General features: G+C 36.7%; 2 protein-coding genes across 3 annotated transcripts; both read left to right on the top strand.

Moving 5' to 3' along the window:
- Positions 1-8627: 8627 nt before the first annotated feature.
- Positions 8628-17847, top strand: LOC108989245 (protein BONZAI 3-like). 2 transcript variants are annotated; one of them, XM_035693291.1, is made up of 16 exons: positions 8628-8966; positions 10106-10153; positions 11329-11477; positions 11618-11666; positions 12310-12366; positions 12620-12799; positions 12897-13031; positions 13135-13196; positions 13308-13401; positions 13496-13610; positions 13744-13820; positions 14324-14461; positions 15114-15278; positions 15367-15480; positions 15556-15652; positions 16926-17847. In XM_035693291.1, exons 1-16 carry the CDS (start codon positions 8808-8810, stop codon positions 17045-17047), a joined length of 1761 nt encoding a protein of 586 aa, XP_035549184.1. In that variant the 5' UTR covers positions 8628-8807; the 3' UTR covers positions 17048-17847. The 2 variants fall into 2 exon arrangements, with proteins under 2 accessions (XP_035549184.1, XP_035549185.1); XM_035693292.1 differs by having other exon boundaries at positions 8927-8966; positions 11282-11477.
- On the top strand, positions 8808-17047 carry LOC118349230 (protein BONZAI 3-like). The gene is made up of 16 exons (XM_035692864.1): positions 8808-8990; positions 10106-10153; positions 11329-11477; positions 11618-11666; positions 12310-12366; positions 12620-12799; positions 12897-13031; positions 13135-13196; positions 13308-13401; positions 13496-13610; positions 13744-13820; positions 14324-14461; positions 15114-15278; positions 15367-15480; positions 15556-15652; positions 16863-17047. The coding sequence occupies exons 1-16, from the start codon at positions 8808-8810 to the stop codon at positions 17045-17047; spliced, it is 1848 nt and encodes a 615-aa protein (XP_035548757.1).
- Positions 17848-19058: the final 1211 nt, after the last annotated feature.

Below are 19058 nucleotides of genomic sequence, written 5' to 3'. Positions count from 1 at the left end.
TGTGCTCTCCCCAAGATAAGTAACAATCAAAGACAAGCGATTTCTAGATTCTATGTTCATAAAATTTGGAACTTGTTTGTTAACCATCATGAAGGAATCTCGATTGATATTAGATTCTGCAATTGATCCTGAAGATCATGCCACTGATGCAATCACCAATTGTGCCAATCCAGAAGAAGATCATGCCCTTCATTCACAAAGGGGAGCATCATACTCATGTAATTGATGATTTATTTAGTTTTGTCAAGCAAGAACATGCACTTGCAAAAGAACTTGATTCTAAAAGATAGATCAGTAGAACCAATATGAGCTATAGTACTAAAGTAAAACAGTACTGTAGTACTAAACTTGCCGGTGAGAAATCAATTGATTAACTTTATTAAAATAATCACTCCCTTTTGAAAAACAAGGCCAGAGAATCATATCTCGGTGGAAGCTAGCTAGGTAGAATGCTGCTGCTGATGCTTTTCTTTGAATTTCGAAGTTCCTAAAGCAAATGCCATATAATTGGACATATATTCTGTTTTCACTAACTTCCAGGAAACATCAAAACATGAGTTTCTCTGCTTAAGATTGGTAGACTTCATTAATGTTCTTTTCTACAGATATTGGTTATTTACTACATCATGGTACACGCATCAAATGGGAGTTGAACTCATGAGTCCATCATTTCTATCATATTCTTACATGAATCCAATGTTGACAATACAAAATGCACGATGCTTTCAATTTAAAACTCATCTTACCACCATTTTTAGACCCAATATCTGTACAGTTACCAAACCAGATTTGTGATAATGGATATAACATATATCCCTTCAAAATATCCCTTCAAACGATTACCAACAATACCAGTGTTTTTTTTTTCACGAATATACCCAAATCAAGATAATAAGCCAAATTACATTTCGGGGTAACCATTTTCTGATTGGAATCAAACATGTAGATTCCGAGCCCAAGGGAGTGTTTGATTGGCAGAGACAGAGTGTAAATCTGTTTCCCTTGCTTACACATCAAACACACGCACGCACACACAGAGCACCAAACAAAGCTCGAAGTTAGAATAAGACAGAGAGAGAGAGAGAACGCACCTATCTGCGATGACCTCTGCGATCGGCGACGGCAAACAGCGACTGAAATCGACGACACTGACTAGGGTTTCCGCAGCGGAGATGAGAGTGTTTTCGTTGTTTTCGTGAATTGAATCGATTTCGACGGGTTGTTTTGATTAAAACCTGATTTCAAACAAATGACTCGATGAACCCGTCTTTCACGGGTTGAGGAGGTCGGTTCATTCAGACGGGTCGAGCTTACGACCCATTATGCACAGCCCTAGACAAGAGTGGAAAGGGGACATTTTTTAGTGGAATCTTGTACATAAAGACACTTCAAAGTCTGCATGAAACTTTTCACGTACAATATTTGTTGCGACTCTTCAATTTTATCTAAAATGAAATACTTTATCCATAATAAAATATATAAAAAATAAATCTTTAAAGTAACGTAATTTAATGTGATATGTTAGATTATAAATATATTTTTATTGTAAAAATCTAAAGTATATCTAATGAATTATATAAAATTACGCTACTTTATAAATTTACTTTTATGTAATTCTAGTTCTATACTAACTAGTTTGGATAAAATAAGCATTTTATCTCATCTTATCTTATCGTTATAATTTTTTTAAATTCTCACACAAAATATAATAAACAATTCAAGTTTTTCAAATTTTAAAATAATAATAATATTAAAAAATAATATTATAATAATATTTTATTTAACTTTCAACTTCTATCTCATCTCATCTCAACTAACTATTAAAATCCTACCTAAATATTTTAAATAATAAGTATTAAAGACACAAGTAAAGAAAAGCACTCAAATTTGGCTGCATATGCCAAAAATCAGCTCGGCATATGAAAAAAAAGAGAGAGAGTGGAGAGAGGGGGTGGAGAAAGAGAGAAGTAGGGGAAATGAGAGAGAAAATAGATTTGCTTGTCTATGTATGTTTCTATTATTTTTTTTTTCAAATGTTTATATGTCAAAATTTTATTAGAGGGTGAAAAACCACTTATGCGTGAAATTTTTAAAATAAAAAATAAATATTTATAAACACTATAGACATCATTTGAAAATGAATAGTTCAGATAGAATCAAACTTTCGATTGATCCAAGTAGGGCTGAGCACCGATTGATTCGGAGTCGGAGGGCCCAACCTCCGACTCCGACTCCGACTTTGTCGGAGGTCGAATCCAACCTCCGACTCCGACTCCGCAATGCACATAATCCGCTCCGACTCCGACTCCGACTTGTCGGAGCGGAGTCGGATTTTTTTATTTTATTTTTTTGTCTTTTTTAACTTCATATTTGATCCACTTTTTAAAAAAAAAAAAATTTGTGGGCTTTCAAATTTCAACTTTCTCAATATTACAATCTAAACTAAATAGAAAACCTGGACATGCATGCAATATCAATCTAATGTTATCATTATACTAAAAGAACATGCAAACAAAAACATGCATATCACACCTATTTCAAAGGGCCAAACTTACTAATATCCACATCATCCATCATCCATATCCTCATATCCACATCCAACTAAATCCTAATCACTTCAATAAACATCCACATATCACACCTACCATCCATCATCCATCACATAGCTAACAAAAAAGAAATCCAAAATGTTCTAAGAGCCAACCAAAATAAATGTTCCAACAACATTTAAATATTTAATTACAAACTTTCAAATGCACCAAAATAAAATAAATTACAAGCTTCCAAATTACAATATTCTAAATGCCCAACAAATGAACCAAAATATATTAAATGTTACAAATTTCCAAATGTTCCAACTTCCAACTTTCAAGTTGTGCCTGAAAAAAAAATGAAAATATTAGTAAGAAAAACAACCCAACTTTAATATAATATGAAAAATAAACAAAGTAGAAGTAAGGTCTCGGAAACTTAAATATATATGGACCAATGGTATAAATAAAGTAGAAGTAGATAGCATAGTTGTCTTTGAAAAGTAAACAGAATTTAGCATGAAGCATTTAGTATTTTGGATAGTAGCTCAAACCTCAAAGGCTCAATATGTCAAATTGTCAATCATCTTCACGAAGTAAGTTGGCCATACCAGTGATTAATTCTACATTAAGATGTTAAAGTATAAGAGGTTAGTATCAGAAAATGTCAAAATCAACATATATAACAACTTAAAAAAAATCTCTAAATACCTGAGTCTAACTTATAACTCTCTGCATCATCAATGGCATCCGTATAATTTTGACTCAAGCATATAGGAGTTGATTTCAACCAGTTTTGCGTGCACACAAGAGCTTCGACAGTTCTAGGAGCCAAAGAACTCTTAAATGGATCCAGGACACGGCTTCCTGTGCTAAATGCCGACTCAGATGCAACGGTGGTGATCGGAATGGCCAAGATATCTCTTGCCATTAGGGCAAGAACTAGATATTTGCTTGAGTTGACTTTCCACCATACCAAAATTTCAAAATTCCCCGTAGGAATCTCAACATCCTCCAACAAATACCGCTCTAGTTCAGACTTACAATCCATCAAGGATGCTGAGTTTTGATCTTTATGGAATTCGAACAAAAAGTCCATGGGATCATCATCATTACCGGTACCACTATTACTCCCCATTGATGCACTAGCCTCACCACTCCGACTCCGATTTGACTTAGACCCAGTTACACGGCCACCACAAAACCCTACATATTGTTCATATAAATATTCCATATCTCTCTTGAGGAGTACAGCAAACTCCTCACCCCTCTCATCCCCCAATGTTTTGTTGAACCAATATGCTTGAGCAACTAATTTGTACCGTGGATCAAGAATGGCAGCCACAAACAACAATCGATTTATTTTTTCAAGATCACCCCAATATTTATTATATTTTGTCTTCATTCTCAAAGCCATTGAACTCAAGCGTCGATTACTATTGGTACAAAAAACATTCAAATTTTTATGAATATTAATGAGCTCTTGGACATACAAATTTGATGTAACATATAGTGTACTAGAAATACGCATGGTGACATTATAAAATACATGAAGAAACTTCGAAAAGTTTCTTATGGTCTCCCAATCATCAGACTCAGGAGCTCCAAGACCCTTTTTCCCATGCCCATCCTCAGATAAATAAACTCTTGAGTAGGGATCCTCATCAAGCAAAAGTTGGAAGGCTTTTTGATACTTCTCAGCCACGTCCAACATAAGAAAAGTCGAGTTCCATCTAGTAGGCACGTCGAGGCACAAGAAACTAGAACATGACACTTTTGACCTATCAACACAAGACTTGAAAGTGGCAAGTCTTTGGGGAGAAGACTTCACATACTTAATCAAATTTCTGATTCTTATGATCGAGTCATCAACATCTTTCAAACCTTCACTCACAACAAGGTTTAAGATGTGTGCCGTACACCTCATGTGAATAAACTCGTGAGCTGCAACACAATCTTCACTTCCTATTTCCCTTGTTCTCAACCAATCAATAGCAGAGTCGTTAGAGGTAGCATTGTCCACCGTAATTGTGAGGATTTTGTCAATGCCCCAATCAAGCATACACTCCTCCAATTCCCTCCCAATCGTTGCCCCCTTGTGGTCACTAATCCGAACGAATGAAATGATCCGCTTCTGCAACTTCCAATCACCATCAATAAAGTGAGCGGTCACACACATGTAATTAATATTTTGGATAGAAGTCCAAGTGTCAGTGGTCAGGCACACTCTTTGTTTGGTGGTCAAAAACATTTTCTTCAAGCTATCTTTCTCTTTCAAAAATAGCCTCATACAGTCACGCATTACGGTAAATCGAGAAGGAATTGAAAACCTAGGATCAAGGGATTTAGTGTATTCCCGAAACCCTTGGCCCTCAACAACCCTAAAGGGTAACTCATCCACTATCACCATCCTAGCAAGGGCTGCCCGGATTTTTTTCTCATTGTACTTGGTCATCCCTAAGGTCTTCTCCCCTTGGCCTTCAATTCTTGCTTCCGGGACCAAGAATGTTTGAGTGTTGTCCAACTTACTCTTACGATTTTTGGGACAAAGTTGGATGTGTGTTTTCATGGCCGAAGTGCCTTGCCTTTTGGGATGGCATTTCCATTGCCTCCCACAATGGTTACAAGTAGCTATAGGCTCTTCAGGATCACAATCGGGCACTCTTGTGAAGTGGACCCATACTAAAGACCTATTCTTAGGAACTCTACTACCAGGTGGAGGGCGAGGGTTAGAACAGAAGGCACTAGGAGTGCCTACCGAAGATTCTATTGGTCCGGTGGACTCTTCAACCATGGGACAAGGAGCATCAATAGGCTGTTCAGGGATGCCAGGAGAAGATGCAGCTGTGGATGTAGACGTGTGTCTGCCTTCTATATTCATGATTTAAGAACTAACACACAACAAACAAATAAAATAATACGGTTAAAATAATACGGTTGAAAGGTTAAAACATTATAGTCGTCGAAAACTACTTGTCCCAGATCTCTGTCCTTGGAAAAGATCAGGCACATTGTTTTAATATATGGTACTACTCATGTATGTAGAAAATACAGGGCAGACGGTTTAAATAAAATGCATATGCACTGTTTGAGATAAAACCGTAAAGATGCTCTGCATTCATCTTCTGTAATTTTCATACAACAAAACCTCAGTACAGTAGAGAATATATAGAAGCATTTCATAACAGAATTCTAAAACAAACCAATCAACTCATGACACCTAGCTAGACTATTTATCTTTTCTGTTACAAGAAGATATTGCAGAAGATTCTTTTGAGTGGAATAATTCTGCTGACTTAACAAACACTAAGAGAGGAATCTATTTCTGGATCAGTAAAAGCCCTAACAGAGACATAAAGCACCTACACATAGAAAAACCAATAACACAGAAATCATATGTAAAGAATCAAACAGCTTCTGAAGGAATTTGAATCCAAATTTGCACATACTCCATTCGGGTCAATGGTCATATAATAAGCACGGAATGAAACAAACAAATATTTGAAGGCTTCTCAGATTCTCGATTCAGACTATTCGTACAGCTAGGAATTAATTATAGAACCAACAAAAATCAACATTATCAACCTCAAAGATTCGAAAAAATCAACATTATCAACCTCAAAAATTCAAAAAAATCAACATTATCAACCTCAAAATTTTGATTAAAGAACAGAGATGGAGTTGGGTAATCGGTTACCAAGAGGAGCTGCGGCCTGCGTGACTCCGTGAGAGGAGGGTTGCGCGAGACGGCGAGAGAGGGGCTCTGCGATTCGGGCCGTGCGAGGGAGTCGCTGCGCGAGAGAGGGGCTCTGCGATTCGGGCCGTGCGAGGGAGTCGCTGCGCGAGAGAGGGGTTGCGCGACAGAGGGGTTCTGCGAGAGAGGGGTTGCGCGACAGAGATGCGCCGGCTGCGGCGCTGCGCGAGAGAGAGTACGACTGGCGAGGCCGCGAGAGAGCCGAGAGGGCTGCGGCGCTGCGAGCCTGCGTGAGAGAGAGGGACCGAGTGACTTGAGTGACTGAGTCTTGCGCGAGAGAGAGGGACTGCGTGCAGCGTTAGACCTAATTCTTAAATAAATGAATCAACGGCGCCGTTTTTGCTGTGATGATAAATGATTTTTTTTTTTTATAATGAATAGTTACTATAGTAATATACTAATATACATTATATACTAATTAATATGAATCTATTTTATATTATATATATATATGAAGATTCATAAAAAAAATATATGATATATATTATTATATAGGGATTTAGTTATACTAATAGTTATATTAGTATTAGACTATTAGTTATTATTAATACTATATATTATACTAATAGTGATATTAATACTATATAATATATATAGTTATAGTTAAAGTCATTTAGTATAACTATATTAGTATAAGTTATAGTGATTTAGTATAATTATGATACTACAAGTTATAACTATAGTCTATATTAGTATTAGAATTAGTTGTAGTGAATCTAGTGATTAGAATAATTATATATAGTACTTGCTATAATGATTTTAATTTAATATAACTATATAATAGTATTAGTATTAATATTAGTTATACTAGTAGTGATATTAGTTATACTAATAGTTATACTAATAGTTATATTAGTATTAGACTATTAGTTATTATTAATACTATATATTATACTAATAGTGATATTAATACTATATAATATATATAGTTATAGTTAACTTATAGTCATTTAGTATAACTATATTAGTATAAGTTATAGTGATTTAGTATAATTATGATACTACAAGTTATAACTATAGTCTATATTAGTATTAGAATTAGTTGTAGTGATTAGAATAATTATATATTAGTACTTGCTATAATGATTTTAATTTAATATAACTATATAATAGTATTAGTATATTAGTATTAGTATTAATATTAGTTATACTAGTAGTGATATTAGTTATACTAATAGTTATTATACATTAGTATTATATGTTATTATAAATTTATAGATTAGTGTTTATACATTAGTATTACAATATTACATGTCGATGTCATTATTCATCTTAGTGTTTATAGTATATTATATATACATTAATTATTAGTATTATATGCTATTATATTTATACATTAGTAATTTAGTGTTACATGGTAGTAATATTGTAAATTTGTAATAGTATGATATTTACATATAGTCATATACTAAACTATTATTAGTCAATTTAGTCTATATATTGTAGTATAAATATATTATTTAACTAGTATATTATTGAGTTTAACTAATTATATAAGATATAGTTGTATAAAATTTAAATAATTAATATATAGAAAAACACATATTTTATAAAATATGTATAAACTCGGAGGCGGAGGCGGAGGCGGAGTCGGAGGATCGGAGTCGGATCGGAGCGGAGTCGGATCTTCAATGGATCCGACTCCGACTCCGACTCCGACTTCCAAGAAGAAAAAAACTCCGACTCCGACTCCGACAAGTCGGAGCCGGAGCGGAATCGGAGCGGAGCCGGAGCGGAGCTGGATTCGGAGTCGGATTGTCGAATTTTTGCTCAGCCCTAATGTTGCACAATGTCTTTGTGCCAACTTGCCAAGCAAAAAAAAAAAAAAAAAATCACGCATGCTTTTCAAAATTAGATCCACAAATCCCTTGGAATTCGGAAAGTTCAATGGAACGTTGAATTCAACCTACCATAGTCAGTCAAGGTTCTTTTACAAATTTCATCTTTATTTATTTATTTTCTATTATTTAAATTATGTCCAGTGTTCATCCATTTGAAAACTAACGTTACTTTCAAGTTTTCAACGACTGCATAAAATACGCAAATGAATAATGATTTTATAAATAAATAATTAATTTATTTGTATTTAAAATAATTTTTTTAATTATTATATAAAAATAAAAAATAAAATTTTTTGAGAAACGGTCAAACTGAGCGGTATACCTGGAGCGGCAGACTAACTTTATTCTAAAAAAAAATCTCGAGGGAATCAATCCGCGTTTCGTCGAGTCCTAAGAAAGAAACAGCCGTTGTGTTTGTGAAGAAAAGTAAAAACACCTCCTTCTTCGTAAAAGATGCTACAATTTCGTAGGTTCCTGCAAGGAAGGAAGGAAGGAAACAGCTTGTTCCCCCTTGATAAATACAACAGTGCAGAGATAGACAATCCTCCACAATCACAATCCTCAACACACACGTTTTCTCTAAAGTGGGTTGCGAACCAAACATTTATCAAGGGTTTTAAATAGAGAAGAGAAAACAGAAACAAAAAAGGAATCTCGTTTGGGCTTGAGAGAGAGACAGGGATGGGGAACTGCTTTTCGGACGTGGAAGGAGGAAAGCAAGCCGTGGGTGGGGTCCAACAGAGCCCCACAGCTACCAACAACAACAATGCCGGCCACAACGACGCCGTTGACTTCTTCTACAGGTCTCGGGGGCTCCAGCAACTCTTCACCCGAGTCGAGGTAGTGACAGCCATTCTAACGCCTGTATATATATAACCACACGCACACAGAACTGTATTATGCATATGTACGGAAAAAATTTAGATTTTTAATAGTTGACATAGCAATTTATAAATATTATATAATAAAATTTCTTCTAAGATTACTCTCAATATAAATTTATATTAGTTGTGCTGCTCTCTATTATCTACCCCACATTGGCTCAGCTCTTGATATTATTCTTTACTCTGTTTATCCCCACGTTGGCTGAAATTCGTATCATTATTTATTTTCTATCCCAGATTGGCGTAGCTTCTTACTATTCTCATTTTAGTTGATTATTATGTTGGGCATTGCCCGTAAAATACAATGAGAACAAGAATAATATGAATACAATTACTATTAGTAATAGGCCAATGACAGAATATCGGTTTGTGTGTATTTCAAAGGTGCTAAAATGTTACCTCCTTAACGCTCTTCAAGCCATGAGTTTCGCTTGATAAATGAAGCATGCGGGACATGCAGCGCAATGTTGCCTCTGATATTCTGTCATTGGCCTATTACTAGTTTCTCAGAATCGGGAATGGATAGCATGGTCGGGTTGCCATGTGTTTTGGAGCTTAGATAAACGATGATGTTTTGATTGTCTAAATTGATACCCCACATAGTAACCAACTTCTTAAATTTAAGACTGCAGTCAAACTTTTTAGTCAAGCTAAATATGTTGATGGAATATTAGTAAATTGGAGACTGATGAGGTTTTATGAAGCAACATGCTGCCTTTTAGTATTGTGCAGGAGTTGAATATTTCTCATTTTCAAGTGCCAAAGGTTGAAGTAACACCTATATTCTTGAAAAGGATTACCTGCCATTTCTTTCATCTCCAACAGATGGAAATTGTGCATTTCTGTTGCCCCTTACTAGAAAGAAATGGGTGGAATAACGGCAAGCTCCAAAGCAGTATATTGCCTGACAAAAACTTTACATGGGATGGGATCAATTAACTGTATTATAGGAGACTTCGACATCTGGAATTGTTATTCTATCTGCATGCGTGGCTCTTTTGTTTTTAGTTTGTCTTTTTATTTATTTCTGTACTGTTAACTCATTTGTTTTGCTTTTTGAAAATGTATTCATGTATATTTTAATCTGTGCTGCAGTTATCCCTATCAGCATTGAACTTGCGAGATCGTGACATCATTTCAAAGGTATCCCTCTCTAAAAATAACCATATGTTTGATAGTGATGTTTATGAGGGTTTATACTAGCGTCTTTCCTTTGCCAAATCTTTTGTTTAGGTGCTCTATTGTCCACCTTCATCACCTATATATTTTCTATGCTTAGCATGGCCTTGAAATTATGATCCAAACCACACTTCACATTTGTATTAATTCAAGACTGTGGTATAATATTTCTTGAGTGAACATAAATTCTATGAATTAATCAGTTCTAAATTTTTAGAAGACTATCATAATTTTGGTTCATTATGTTGAAGTACATTTTACTGTGTAAGTTTCACTTCAAGATACAACCAAAACAGAGGGGAGATTGCATGAGAAGGTGGTTTGTCAGGGTTTAAAAGGGCACGTGAGATGATCATTACTTTATGTTATGTTAAGCTACTATTTTTATACGTTCTGTATACTTGGGCTATGTCTACCTATAAAAAAAAAAGTTAAAGTTACTATTTTGACAGTATTTTGTTTAAATAAGATATTTGTAGTCATACTCTTGTAATGAGCTGGATTACTATGTATGTGGATCGACGACAGTCTTAGTTAGTTTGAGTAATTATTATACACTGATGAAAAACCTGGGTAAAAAACTACAGTGCTTAGTGATATAATTTAGTTTGTTCTGTTTTTGGTGTTCTTAATGATATATTATGACCTAGAGGAAAGAAAACTACAGTACTGGTATCTTGTGTTTACTCATTAGGAGGATATATATCTAACATTAGGACTTTCTCAAACAAGAAATGGATTCCAAATTTGGAGAGTTTCTTGCTTCTTCTGTATCTTCAGCTTAACCTTTGGATGACTAAATCCCGGACGCCATCTTTGTTTGCTCAAAATTGCTAGAAACTGAGCTAACACCCCAAGTTTCTGGTGTTTTTCTTTCTTCTCAAGTTTAAGAGTAGTTTTCGTGGGATTCCTATCCTGGTAGCATTGGGTTTACATGTACCATAAGTAGTATTTACACGGGTAGCGAGCTGAACTAATACTTCATGTTGACCCTTTCTGGAAAAAGGTGTTTATAGCTTTCGAGGTTTGAGTTTTTCAGTACACAGTAGTTTGTTTATGTGCTCTTATGAGATGCATTCATGTTTTGATCAGGACTGTCTTACTGTTGTTTGAGCTAAAATAGATATTGCTCTGTTCAGAGTGATCCCATGGCAGTGGTTTATGCGAAGAAAATAGATGGAAAACTAGAGGAGTTAGGCCGCACTGAGGTTATAATGAATAGCTTGAATCCCAAGTGGATAGAAAAAGTTACAATTGCATTCCAGTTCGAGATTGTACAGCCATTGGTGTAAGCTTTGCAAATTCATTTTAAGTGCTTATATTTTTGTAGATATAGTTCTTTTTTTTTTTTTTTTTTTTACGGGAACTCCTGTTTTGATTTGACTGCTTTTGACTCACTCGCGTTTCCCTTCTTTATTTTCGCTCCAGATTCCATGTCTATGATGTTGATACCAAATATCACAATATACCTGTGAAGGTACGTTATAGTTTCTGCTCTCAAGTATCTAATGTTATAATTTTTGTAGGTTATGTTTTTCCAATTATAATTTGTACCAACAATATACAAGAAAAAGTGTACATGCTAAGCGTTTCTGTAGTATCTCTTCCAATACTTTTTAAGTGCTGAATACTGCAATTTGCAAGTTAGAACTCTTTTACGTTGGGGACTAAGAGCTGGGTACTGGTTTTTCTGAGAAAATATGTGTTGGTTAGATGGCATTATACTTTCACTAGCCTGTTTGGTTGATTTTTGTTGATACATGGTTAAACACATTGAATTGGCAAAAAAATAATTCGAGAACAATAATAAACGACTATTAGATGCCAACTATTGTGTCAGCGTAAGTTATTTGGACAATAGATACAACTTATCAAAAAAAAAAAGTTGGACAATAGATACATCGTATAGCTGTATAACTTGTAAGACTGACGTGGGAAAGTACTCACTGAATGGTGTGCAGCAGTTTGCTTACTCAATTCGGTCACATATTTTGTACATCTATATGTGCGGAGGGGGGGTCAACTACTTCAATTGTGATTAATGAATAATGTTAAACTATTACCGTATGATCTATAATTTTTAGAAAATCTGTATGAACCATTTTTCTGTTGTGTTTCAGACGCTGAAATTGGAGGATCAAGATTTTCTTGGAGAGGCCATGTGTGTTCTATCAGAGGTATGCTGCCTTGGGATCAATCAGGCTCGTTGAGAATGCATATGTTTATTCACTAAGCTGGTGCAAATTGAGTATAAAATTATATAAATTTTTCAGAATTTTTGTATTGAAATTCTACTGTGAGAGCTACTTCCCTAATTTAGTGATATATTAAGATACTAGGTTCCCATCGATGCAGTTGAAAAGCATGTTGCAATTGCTGCCATTTTTAATCTTACTGAACATCAAATCCTTCCCCCCTCTTCCATGGCAGGTACTTACCAAACAAAATCGGAGTTTAACCCTTAATCTTCATAGTAAAATTGGGCATGTGGGTTTGAGGAACTTAGGGGTACTCACCATCCATGCAGAGGAAACAGCTGCTTCAAGGAGGGTTGTTGAGATGATACTCCATTGTTCTTACTTGGATAACAAGGACATATTTTCGAATAGTGTATGTATTTGCAAAGCAGATACCTTCAAGCTTTATGTTACGTATGCTTGTATATTCGTTGTTTCTTTTATCCTCAAAATTCATCACTTTATTGTAGAACCCTTTTCTAAGAATATCTAGAATTGTTGAGAGTGGAGGCTCAATTCCAATATGCAAGACTGAAGTGGTGAACAACAATTTAAATCCAACATGGAAACCCCTATGCCTGAGTATGCAGCAGTTTGGAAGTAAGGTAAACTTGTCACCTTAAGATTTGGTCACATATATTATAGGATATTCTGCTGTTTGGATGACTAAGAAGATGCATGTGGTGCTTGAAATTTGACTTGTTGCAGGATAACCCATTGATTATCGAGTGCTTTGATTTCAACAGCAGTGGCAAACATTCGCTTATTGGGTAAGTGGGAATTTAGTTAGTCTGCGGATTCCTTTTTGCTTTTTTTCCCTTGTTATCTGAGTTTAGTCTCTGGCTCTAAAGAAGATACTGATCTTAAATTTACCTCATCAGTAAACTTCAGAAGTCAGTGGCCGACCTGGAAAAACTTCATGAAGGTAGAAGTGGTGCAAATCTTACTATAACATCTCATCATGGTCACAAGAAGGTACTTATTCATACTTGCGGTAGAATTTATTAAAATATTTCAGTTTATTCTTTTTTATTTGAATATGCATTTGTTCAATGATTCATCAATATAGGTTTTGAAGGGAGAGCTGTTTGTGGATCAGTTTTGTGAGAAGGAACAATACAGCTTTCTTGATTACGTTTCTTGTGGATTTGAGCTCAACTTTATGGTTGCGGTTGATTTTACAGGTAAATAATTTCTAGAGGACTATTAGTATAGGCGTGATGATTGATTTTTTTTTTCTCTTTTTTCTGGTTGTAAATGTTTTGCCCGAATAAGACTCTTATTCATACTTTGAAAATTTAATTTTAATTCGTCCAGCCTCAAATGGAAATCCTCGGAACCCAGATTCTTTACACTACATTGATCCTTCCGGCCAGTTGAATTCTTATCAGAAGGTGAGTCTGTGCATCCTCTGGTGCTTTCAACAGGGTATTGTTTTGACTCCAAAACTAGTATAGGTGTATTCTTTGGAACAGAATATACAAGATTGTTGCCAATGGTTTTTGGATATATTGGCATGTCCTTCCTCTCCTCCATATCGAGTTACCCTATATGAGTTCTTGATTGTATTTTCATTATGATATTGATGCTCAAATTTACCTCCCAACATATAACACTGACCTGGGAAACTAGCTGTTATCTTGATTTGGTTCATATATATCTTTTGTTATAAAGTTTGGTCCATAGACATGTTTCTAAATTGCTTTCTTTTATTTCTGTTATAACTAAATTTGATCAAGCAGCTTGTTTTCAATATCCAATTTGCTTTCTTGAGCTTTTGAGAAAAACAAGTTTATTTGTTCTGGTTTGTTAAGGGGGCCTTCTGTTGGCATGCATTTAAAGAAATTATTGTTGATGGGCGAAGTTGTTATCTGCTTGATAACTAAATTTTTTTCAGGCTATAATGGAGGTTGGGGAGGTCACTCAGTTTTATGATTCTGATAGGCGCTTTCCTGCATGGGGCTTTGGTGGAAAAACATTTGATGGAACAATCTCACACTGCTTCAACCTGAATGGAAGCGCAGGTAGCTTTGAGGTGAGAGGAGCCCATTTTATAATTATTGCTTTGCTGCTTCATCTCTGATGCAACGTTTTGGTTTGATGTACTGGCGTTTCCAGAGAACTATCGCCATCTTGTTTACCCTCCTGCAATAATGTAGTTAATCCCTGATTTTTATTTTTTATTTTGGTTTCAACCTGTGTATCTCATCATTGTTTGTTCTTAAAATTTTATATTTATTTTTTTTGCTTTATTTGATTTTTTTCTTGAATAAGAGTGTCGTAGTCAGTGTCAACCAAGTAAGAAGTTGGTAAAAGCATTAGTTGAAAAAACACCAAGTATAGATAACCATAACACGTGCAAAACTGTTATATACAATAATTTTAGATATGCAATTAATAGGTTCTAGAAAGTCTTTATAGTCCTTCTAAAAACTTTTAAGTAAATGAAAACAATGAAAATCAAATGGATCGAGTTATCAACCAATACTCTTCATAATATTATGTGTTACACTCTACGGTGCTTTTTTCTTCCTTGTGCAATCGTTAAGATAATGAAAATGATACCATTACAAGACTCACATTGAAATCAAGTGATTTGTCATTGTTACATAGCATACGTATCATCCTTATGAAAACTACATGTTCATACTCCTTAAGTAATGCATTTAGCTTCTGATTTTCAATAGGTCGAAGGAGTTGAAGGCATCATGTCTGCTTATGCAAGTGCTCTACATAATGTTACTCTGGCTGGACCAACGTTGTTTGGCCAAGTGATTAAAACAGCTGCTCAAATTGCAAGCCAATCCGTTTCATACAACAGCAAAAAGTACTTCGTTTTGCTCATTATTACGGTAAATAGAATAGTTTAACTTCAGTTTGATGTCTCTTTCCACCTTCAATCCTTTGCTTGGTAATCAAATAAATTGTCCCCTTTTCTAGGATGGAGTCCTTACAGACCTTCAAGAAACGAAAGACGCTTTGGTGAAGGCATCTGATCTTCCACTATCAATTCTTATAGTGGGAGTGGGAAGCGCAGATTTTGGACAAATGGAGGTATGGCATTGTTTTTCTAGAACTTGAACTTCCCCTCATTTATTAATCTCTCATCTAACTTAGTTTTTGTGGCAGGTCCTTGATGCTGATAAAGGACAACGATTAGAGAGCTCTACAGATCGTGTTGCCACACGTGACATTGTACAGTTTGTTCCAATGCGAGATGTTCATGGTAAGTACATAATGGCGTGTGCACGTATGGAGCTAAAAATTGGGTCCAGATGCCTGTTTCTTTACCAAACTGAGGAGGGGGAACCGTCATAAAAGGTCGTTCTTGGTGCAATTCAACTAAGAGATTGTGACCTTGTGACTGAGAGCCACGGTGGTAATGATGCACATAATTACCTGCTTTGGAGTGTTGGGAGAGTCCCCATGCTCACATCTTCCCTTTTCTCAGAATAATAAGCAAAAACGAATGTTTGCTTCCAGCACTGAAAAAGGAAGTAAACTGTTGAGGAGGGTGACGCATGGGGCTCAAGCATCCACCAGAATAATGATCTTGTGGTGGTGGATGGTAGATCGGCAAGCACCCAAATCAAAGATAAGGCACGTGGTGGTCATAAGTGGATTGACAAAAACGAAGTAAAAACAAAATGAAAGGACTGGAAAACACTTTAGGGACTTGAGGTGCAAGTAAAGGAGAGTTAACTGCCAAAAAGAGAGCAGGTGGCCGATGCCTGTCTTCGGTGGCGAGGGGCAGTATGTGTGGTTGTTTGGTACCTGAGGGGTGGCTGTGGGTGATCAAATGGTGGGAATCGATTCTGTATATTGTGGGCTTGTGGTGGTTGGAACCAGTCGGACTGCAGTAGAACTAACCTCCAAGACTTAAACTAGAGACAAAAGAAGGAAGAAGACAAGGGGGGAAATTTTTAAAAAATGGAAAAATGGAATGAGAAGATCCAGATTAGGGAGAAGAGAAAGGAAGGGGGGGGGGGGGGAAGAGAAGTTGGGACGGACTTCGTTCCCTGCTTTTTAGTGACAGTTTAGAGCTTTTTGTGGGGAGAGAGAAAGCAACAAAACCACATCGTTGATTGCAAATTTGCAATGCCCAGTTAGATAATTATTCATTGATGGAGTGAAGAAAGGATTAAAGGGTGGGTTTTGAACACCGAAATTGTATTTGACGGAGATGTTGCATGAACTGCTGTTGCCACCACTGTCTTGGTCCTTTATTTTGCGTTTTTGTTTTTGTTTTTTTTTTTTTCAACTCTTTATGGGTTAAACATTGACCGACCAACACCAAAAAGCTTGGCTCCTTCATTTACAACCCAAAAGTCAGTTCTACTTCATTTGTCCGTTGACGTTTGTATCATCTGTTTGGGTCTATTGACTTTTGTATCAACTGGCATTAACAGTTTACTTTTACTTTTATCTTGTTGCAGCTGTTCTGTTTTTGCTTGAACTCCATTTTACATCCAACTATAACATAGTTGTGGTATGTGCAGGTGGGCAGATTTCTGTGGTCCAGGCTCTTTTGGAAGAGCTACCAGGACAGTTCTTGACGTACATGCGGTGCAGAGATATCAAGCCACGCCCTCTCCATGAAGCCCAAGCGTCTGGTACTTAAGTATATGCCCAAGCGTTTGGATAGGGTCAAATAAGGTGTGATACCGCTAATCAACAGGCGCAACTGCCAAGCTTTTCTGAAGTCTGTCCCACTGATAGATTGACCCAGGCCTGAAAGTAGGTGTTTCCTTTTTCCTTCGTGGGTGTTGGCAAGGAGTTACAGTTTTAATGCCAAGAAATAGAAGGGTATATCAGATTGTTCGACGTCCGTCTCTCCCCCTCGAAAGAAACCCCCACCAAGAGCCTTTCCCTCTCCCACTTACGCTTGTCTCTTCTTTTGATCCAAGTTCTTTTTTAATCTGCGCGAGCCATTGAAGGCCAGATACGCGTTTTATTTCATCCATTCAACAATCCCACTTGCACACCACCAATGGAAGCGTCAGTTCTTGATCACCGACCTATTCCACCATCCGAAAGAAGTCTGCCGCCCGTGCGTGCTATTGAGGATTTGGAGCCTGGTTGCATTGCTCGAGCGAAGCGTCTAGCCGCTCGAGCAAACACAAGTCCGAGAGTTCGCTCGACACCGCTCGACACATGGCTCGAGCGAACACAAGTCAGAGAGTTCGCTCAAAGGTCCGCTCGACACATAGCTCGAGCAATTGTGGGAAACAGTTTTGCTCGATGCGGGCTCGACACGCCGCTCGAGCGAACTTGACTAATTTTGTTTTTAATTAGGGTTTCCGCCGCATGACATGATAGGTGTGTTTCTGTGTTTGGTTTGTACTATGCGTGAACAGTAGTCGCCCCAAAAGAAGAATTTGTATTGTGATTCCTCAAGCAATAATAAAATCCTCTGCAGCTCCCGTGGAAGTAGGCAATTTGCCGAATCACGTAAATATTGTGTCATGTGTGATTGTTTGCCTTTCCCTTTATTTTGAATTTACTTTTTCTTGTCATTAGTTTTTCACAACAATTGGTATTAAGAGCCAAGGTTCGGGTCTGAGAAAAAACGATGGTTGGAGAAGAAGTGAAGGTATCGGGGATCGAGAGGTTTGATGGCACGGATTATGGGTATTGGAGGATGCAGATAGAGGATTACCTCTATGGGAAGAAACTCCATCTTCCATTGTTGGGGAAGAAGCCGGACAGCATGTCAGTTGCTGATTGGACCCTGTTGGATCGACAGGTTCTAGGGGTTATTCGTCTAACCATGTTGAGATCCGTTGCACACAACGTCATCAAGGAGAAGACAATTGCGGATCTCATAGCGGCTTTGTCAGGTATGTATGAAAAGCCGTCAGCAAATAATAAGGTACATCTGATGAAAAAGTTATTTAATTTAAAGATGTCGGATGGTACGTCTGTTGCACAACATCTGAATGATTTTAATACTATCACAAATCAATTGTCGTCTGTTGAAATTGAATTTGATGATGAGATACGTGCACTGATATTATTGACATCACTGCCAAATAGTTGGGAAGCCATGAGGATGGCTGTTAGCAATTCTGCTGGTAAGTCAAAGTTGAAATATGATGACATCCGTGATTTGATTTTGGCTGAGGAGGTGCGCAGGAGAGATTCAGGCGAGACCTCAGGTTCGAGTTCAGCACTGAATGTTGACTCTCGGGGGAGAGCACAAGACAGGAACTCAAACAGAGGCAGATCAAAATCAAAGAATAGAGGCAAGAGCAAGTCAAGACCTGGTCAGCAGGCAACTTGCTGGAATTGTGGCAAAGCTGGCCACATAAAGAAGAATTGCAGAAATCTCAAGGAGACAGAGAATGATAGTGCTAATGTGGTAACTGAAGAATTACAAGATGCACTATTGCTTGTTGTTCATAGTCCAGTTGATGACTGGATACTTGATTCAGGGGCATCTTTCCATACATCTTCCCATCGGGAGATGATGCAAAACTATGTTGCAGGTGATTTTGGAAAGGTGTATTTGGCTGATGGAGAGGCTTTGAATGTAATAGGGATGAGAGACATTGACATCGTACTTCCTAACAAGAACAAATGGACCTTGTAAAAGGTCAGACACATTCCTGAGTTGAAGAAGAATCCCATTT

The sequence above is a fragment of the Juglans regia genome, chromosome 8 (genome assembly GCF_001411555.2).
Source record: "Juglans regia cultivar Chandler chromosome 8, Walnut 2.0, whole genome shotgun sequence".
Taxonomy (NCBI): Eukaryota; Viridiplantae; Streptophyta; class Magnoliopsida; order Fagales; family Juglandaceae; genus Juglans; species Juglans regia.
The sequence above is the reverse complement of the archived record's forward strand: the minus strand, read 5'-3'. Positions and strand labels throughout refer to the sequence as shown.

Coding starts and splice junctions, on each gene's coding strand:
- LOC108989245 (XM_035693291.1), top strand. CDS start 8,808: ATGGGGAACTGCTTTTCGGACGTGGAAGGAGGAAAGCAAGCCGTGGGT. Junction 13,821..14,323: donor AGTTGAATTCTTATCAGAAG/GTGAGTCTGTGC, acceptor AATTTTTTTCAG/GCTATAATGGAGGTTGGGGA. Junction 14,462..15,113: donor GAAGCGCAGGTAGCTTTGAG/GTGAGAGGAGCC, acceptor GATTTTCAATAG/GTCGAAGGAGTTGAAGGCAT.
- LOC118349230 (XM_035692864.1), top strand. CDS start 8,808: ATGGGGAACTGCTTTTCGGACGTGGAAGGAGGAAAGCAAGCCGTGGGT. Junction 12,800..12,896: donor AGGACATATTTTCGAATAGT/GTATGTATTTGC, acceptor ACTTTATTGTAG/AACCCTTTTCTAAGAATATC. Junction 13,032..13,134: donor TGCAGCAGTTTGGAAGTAAG/GTAAACTTGTCA, acceptor GACTTGTTGCAG/GATAACCCATTGATTATCGA.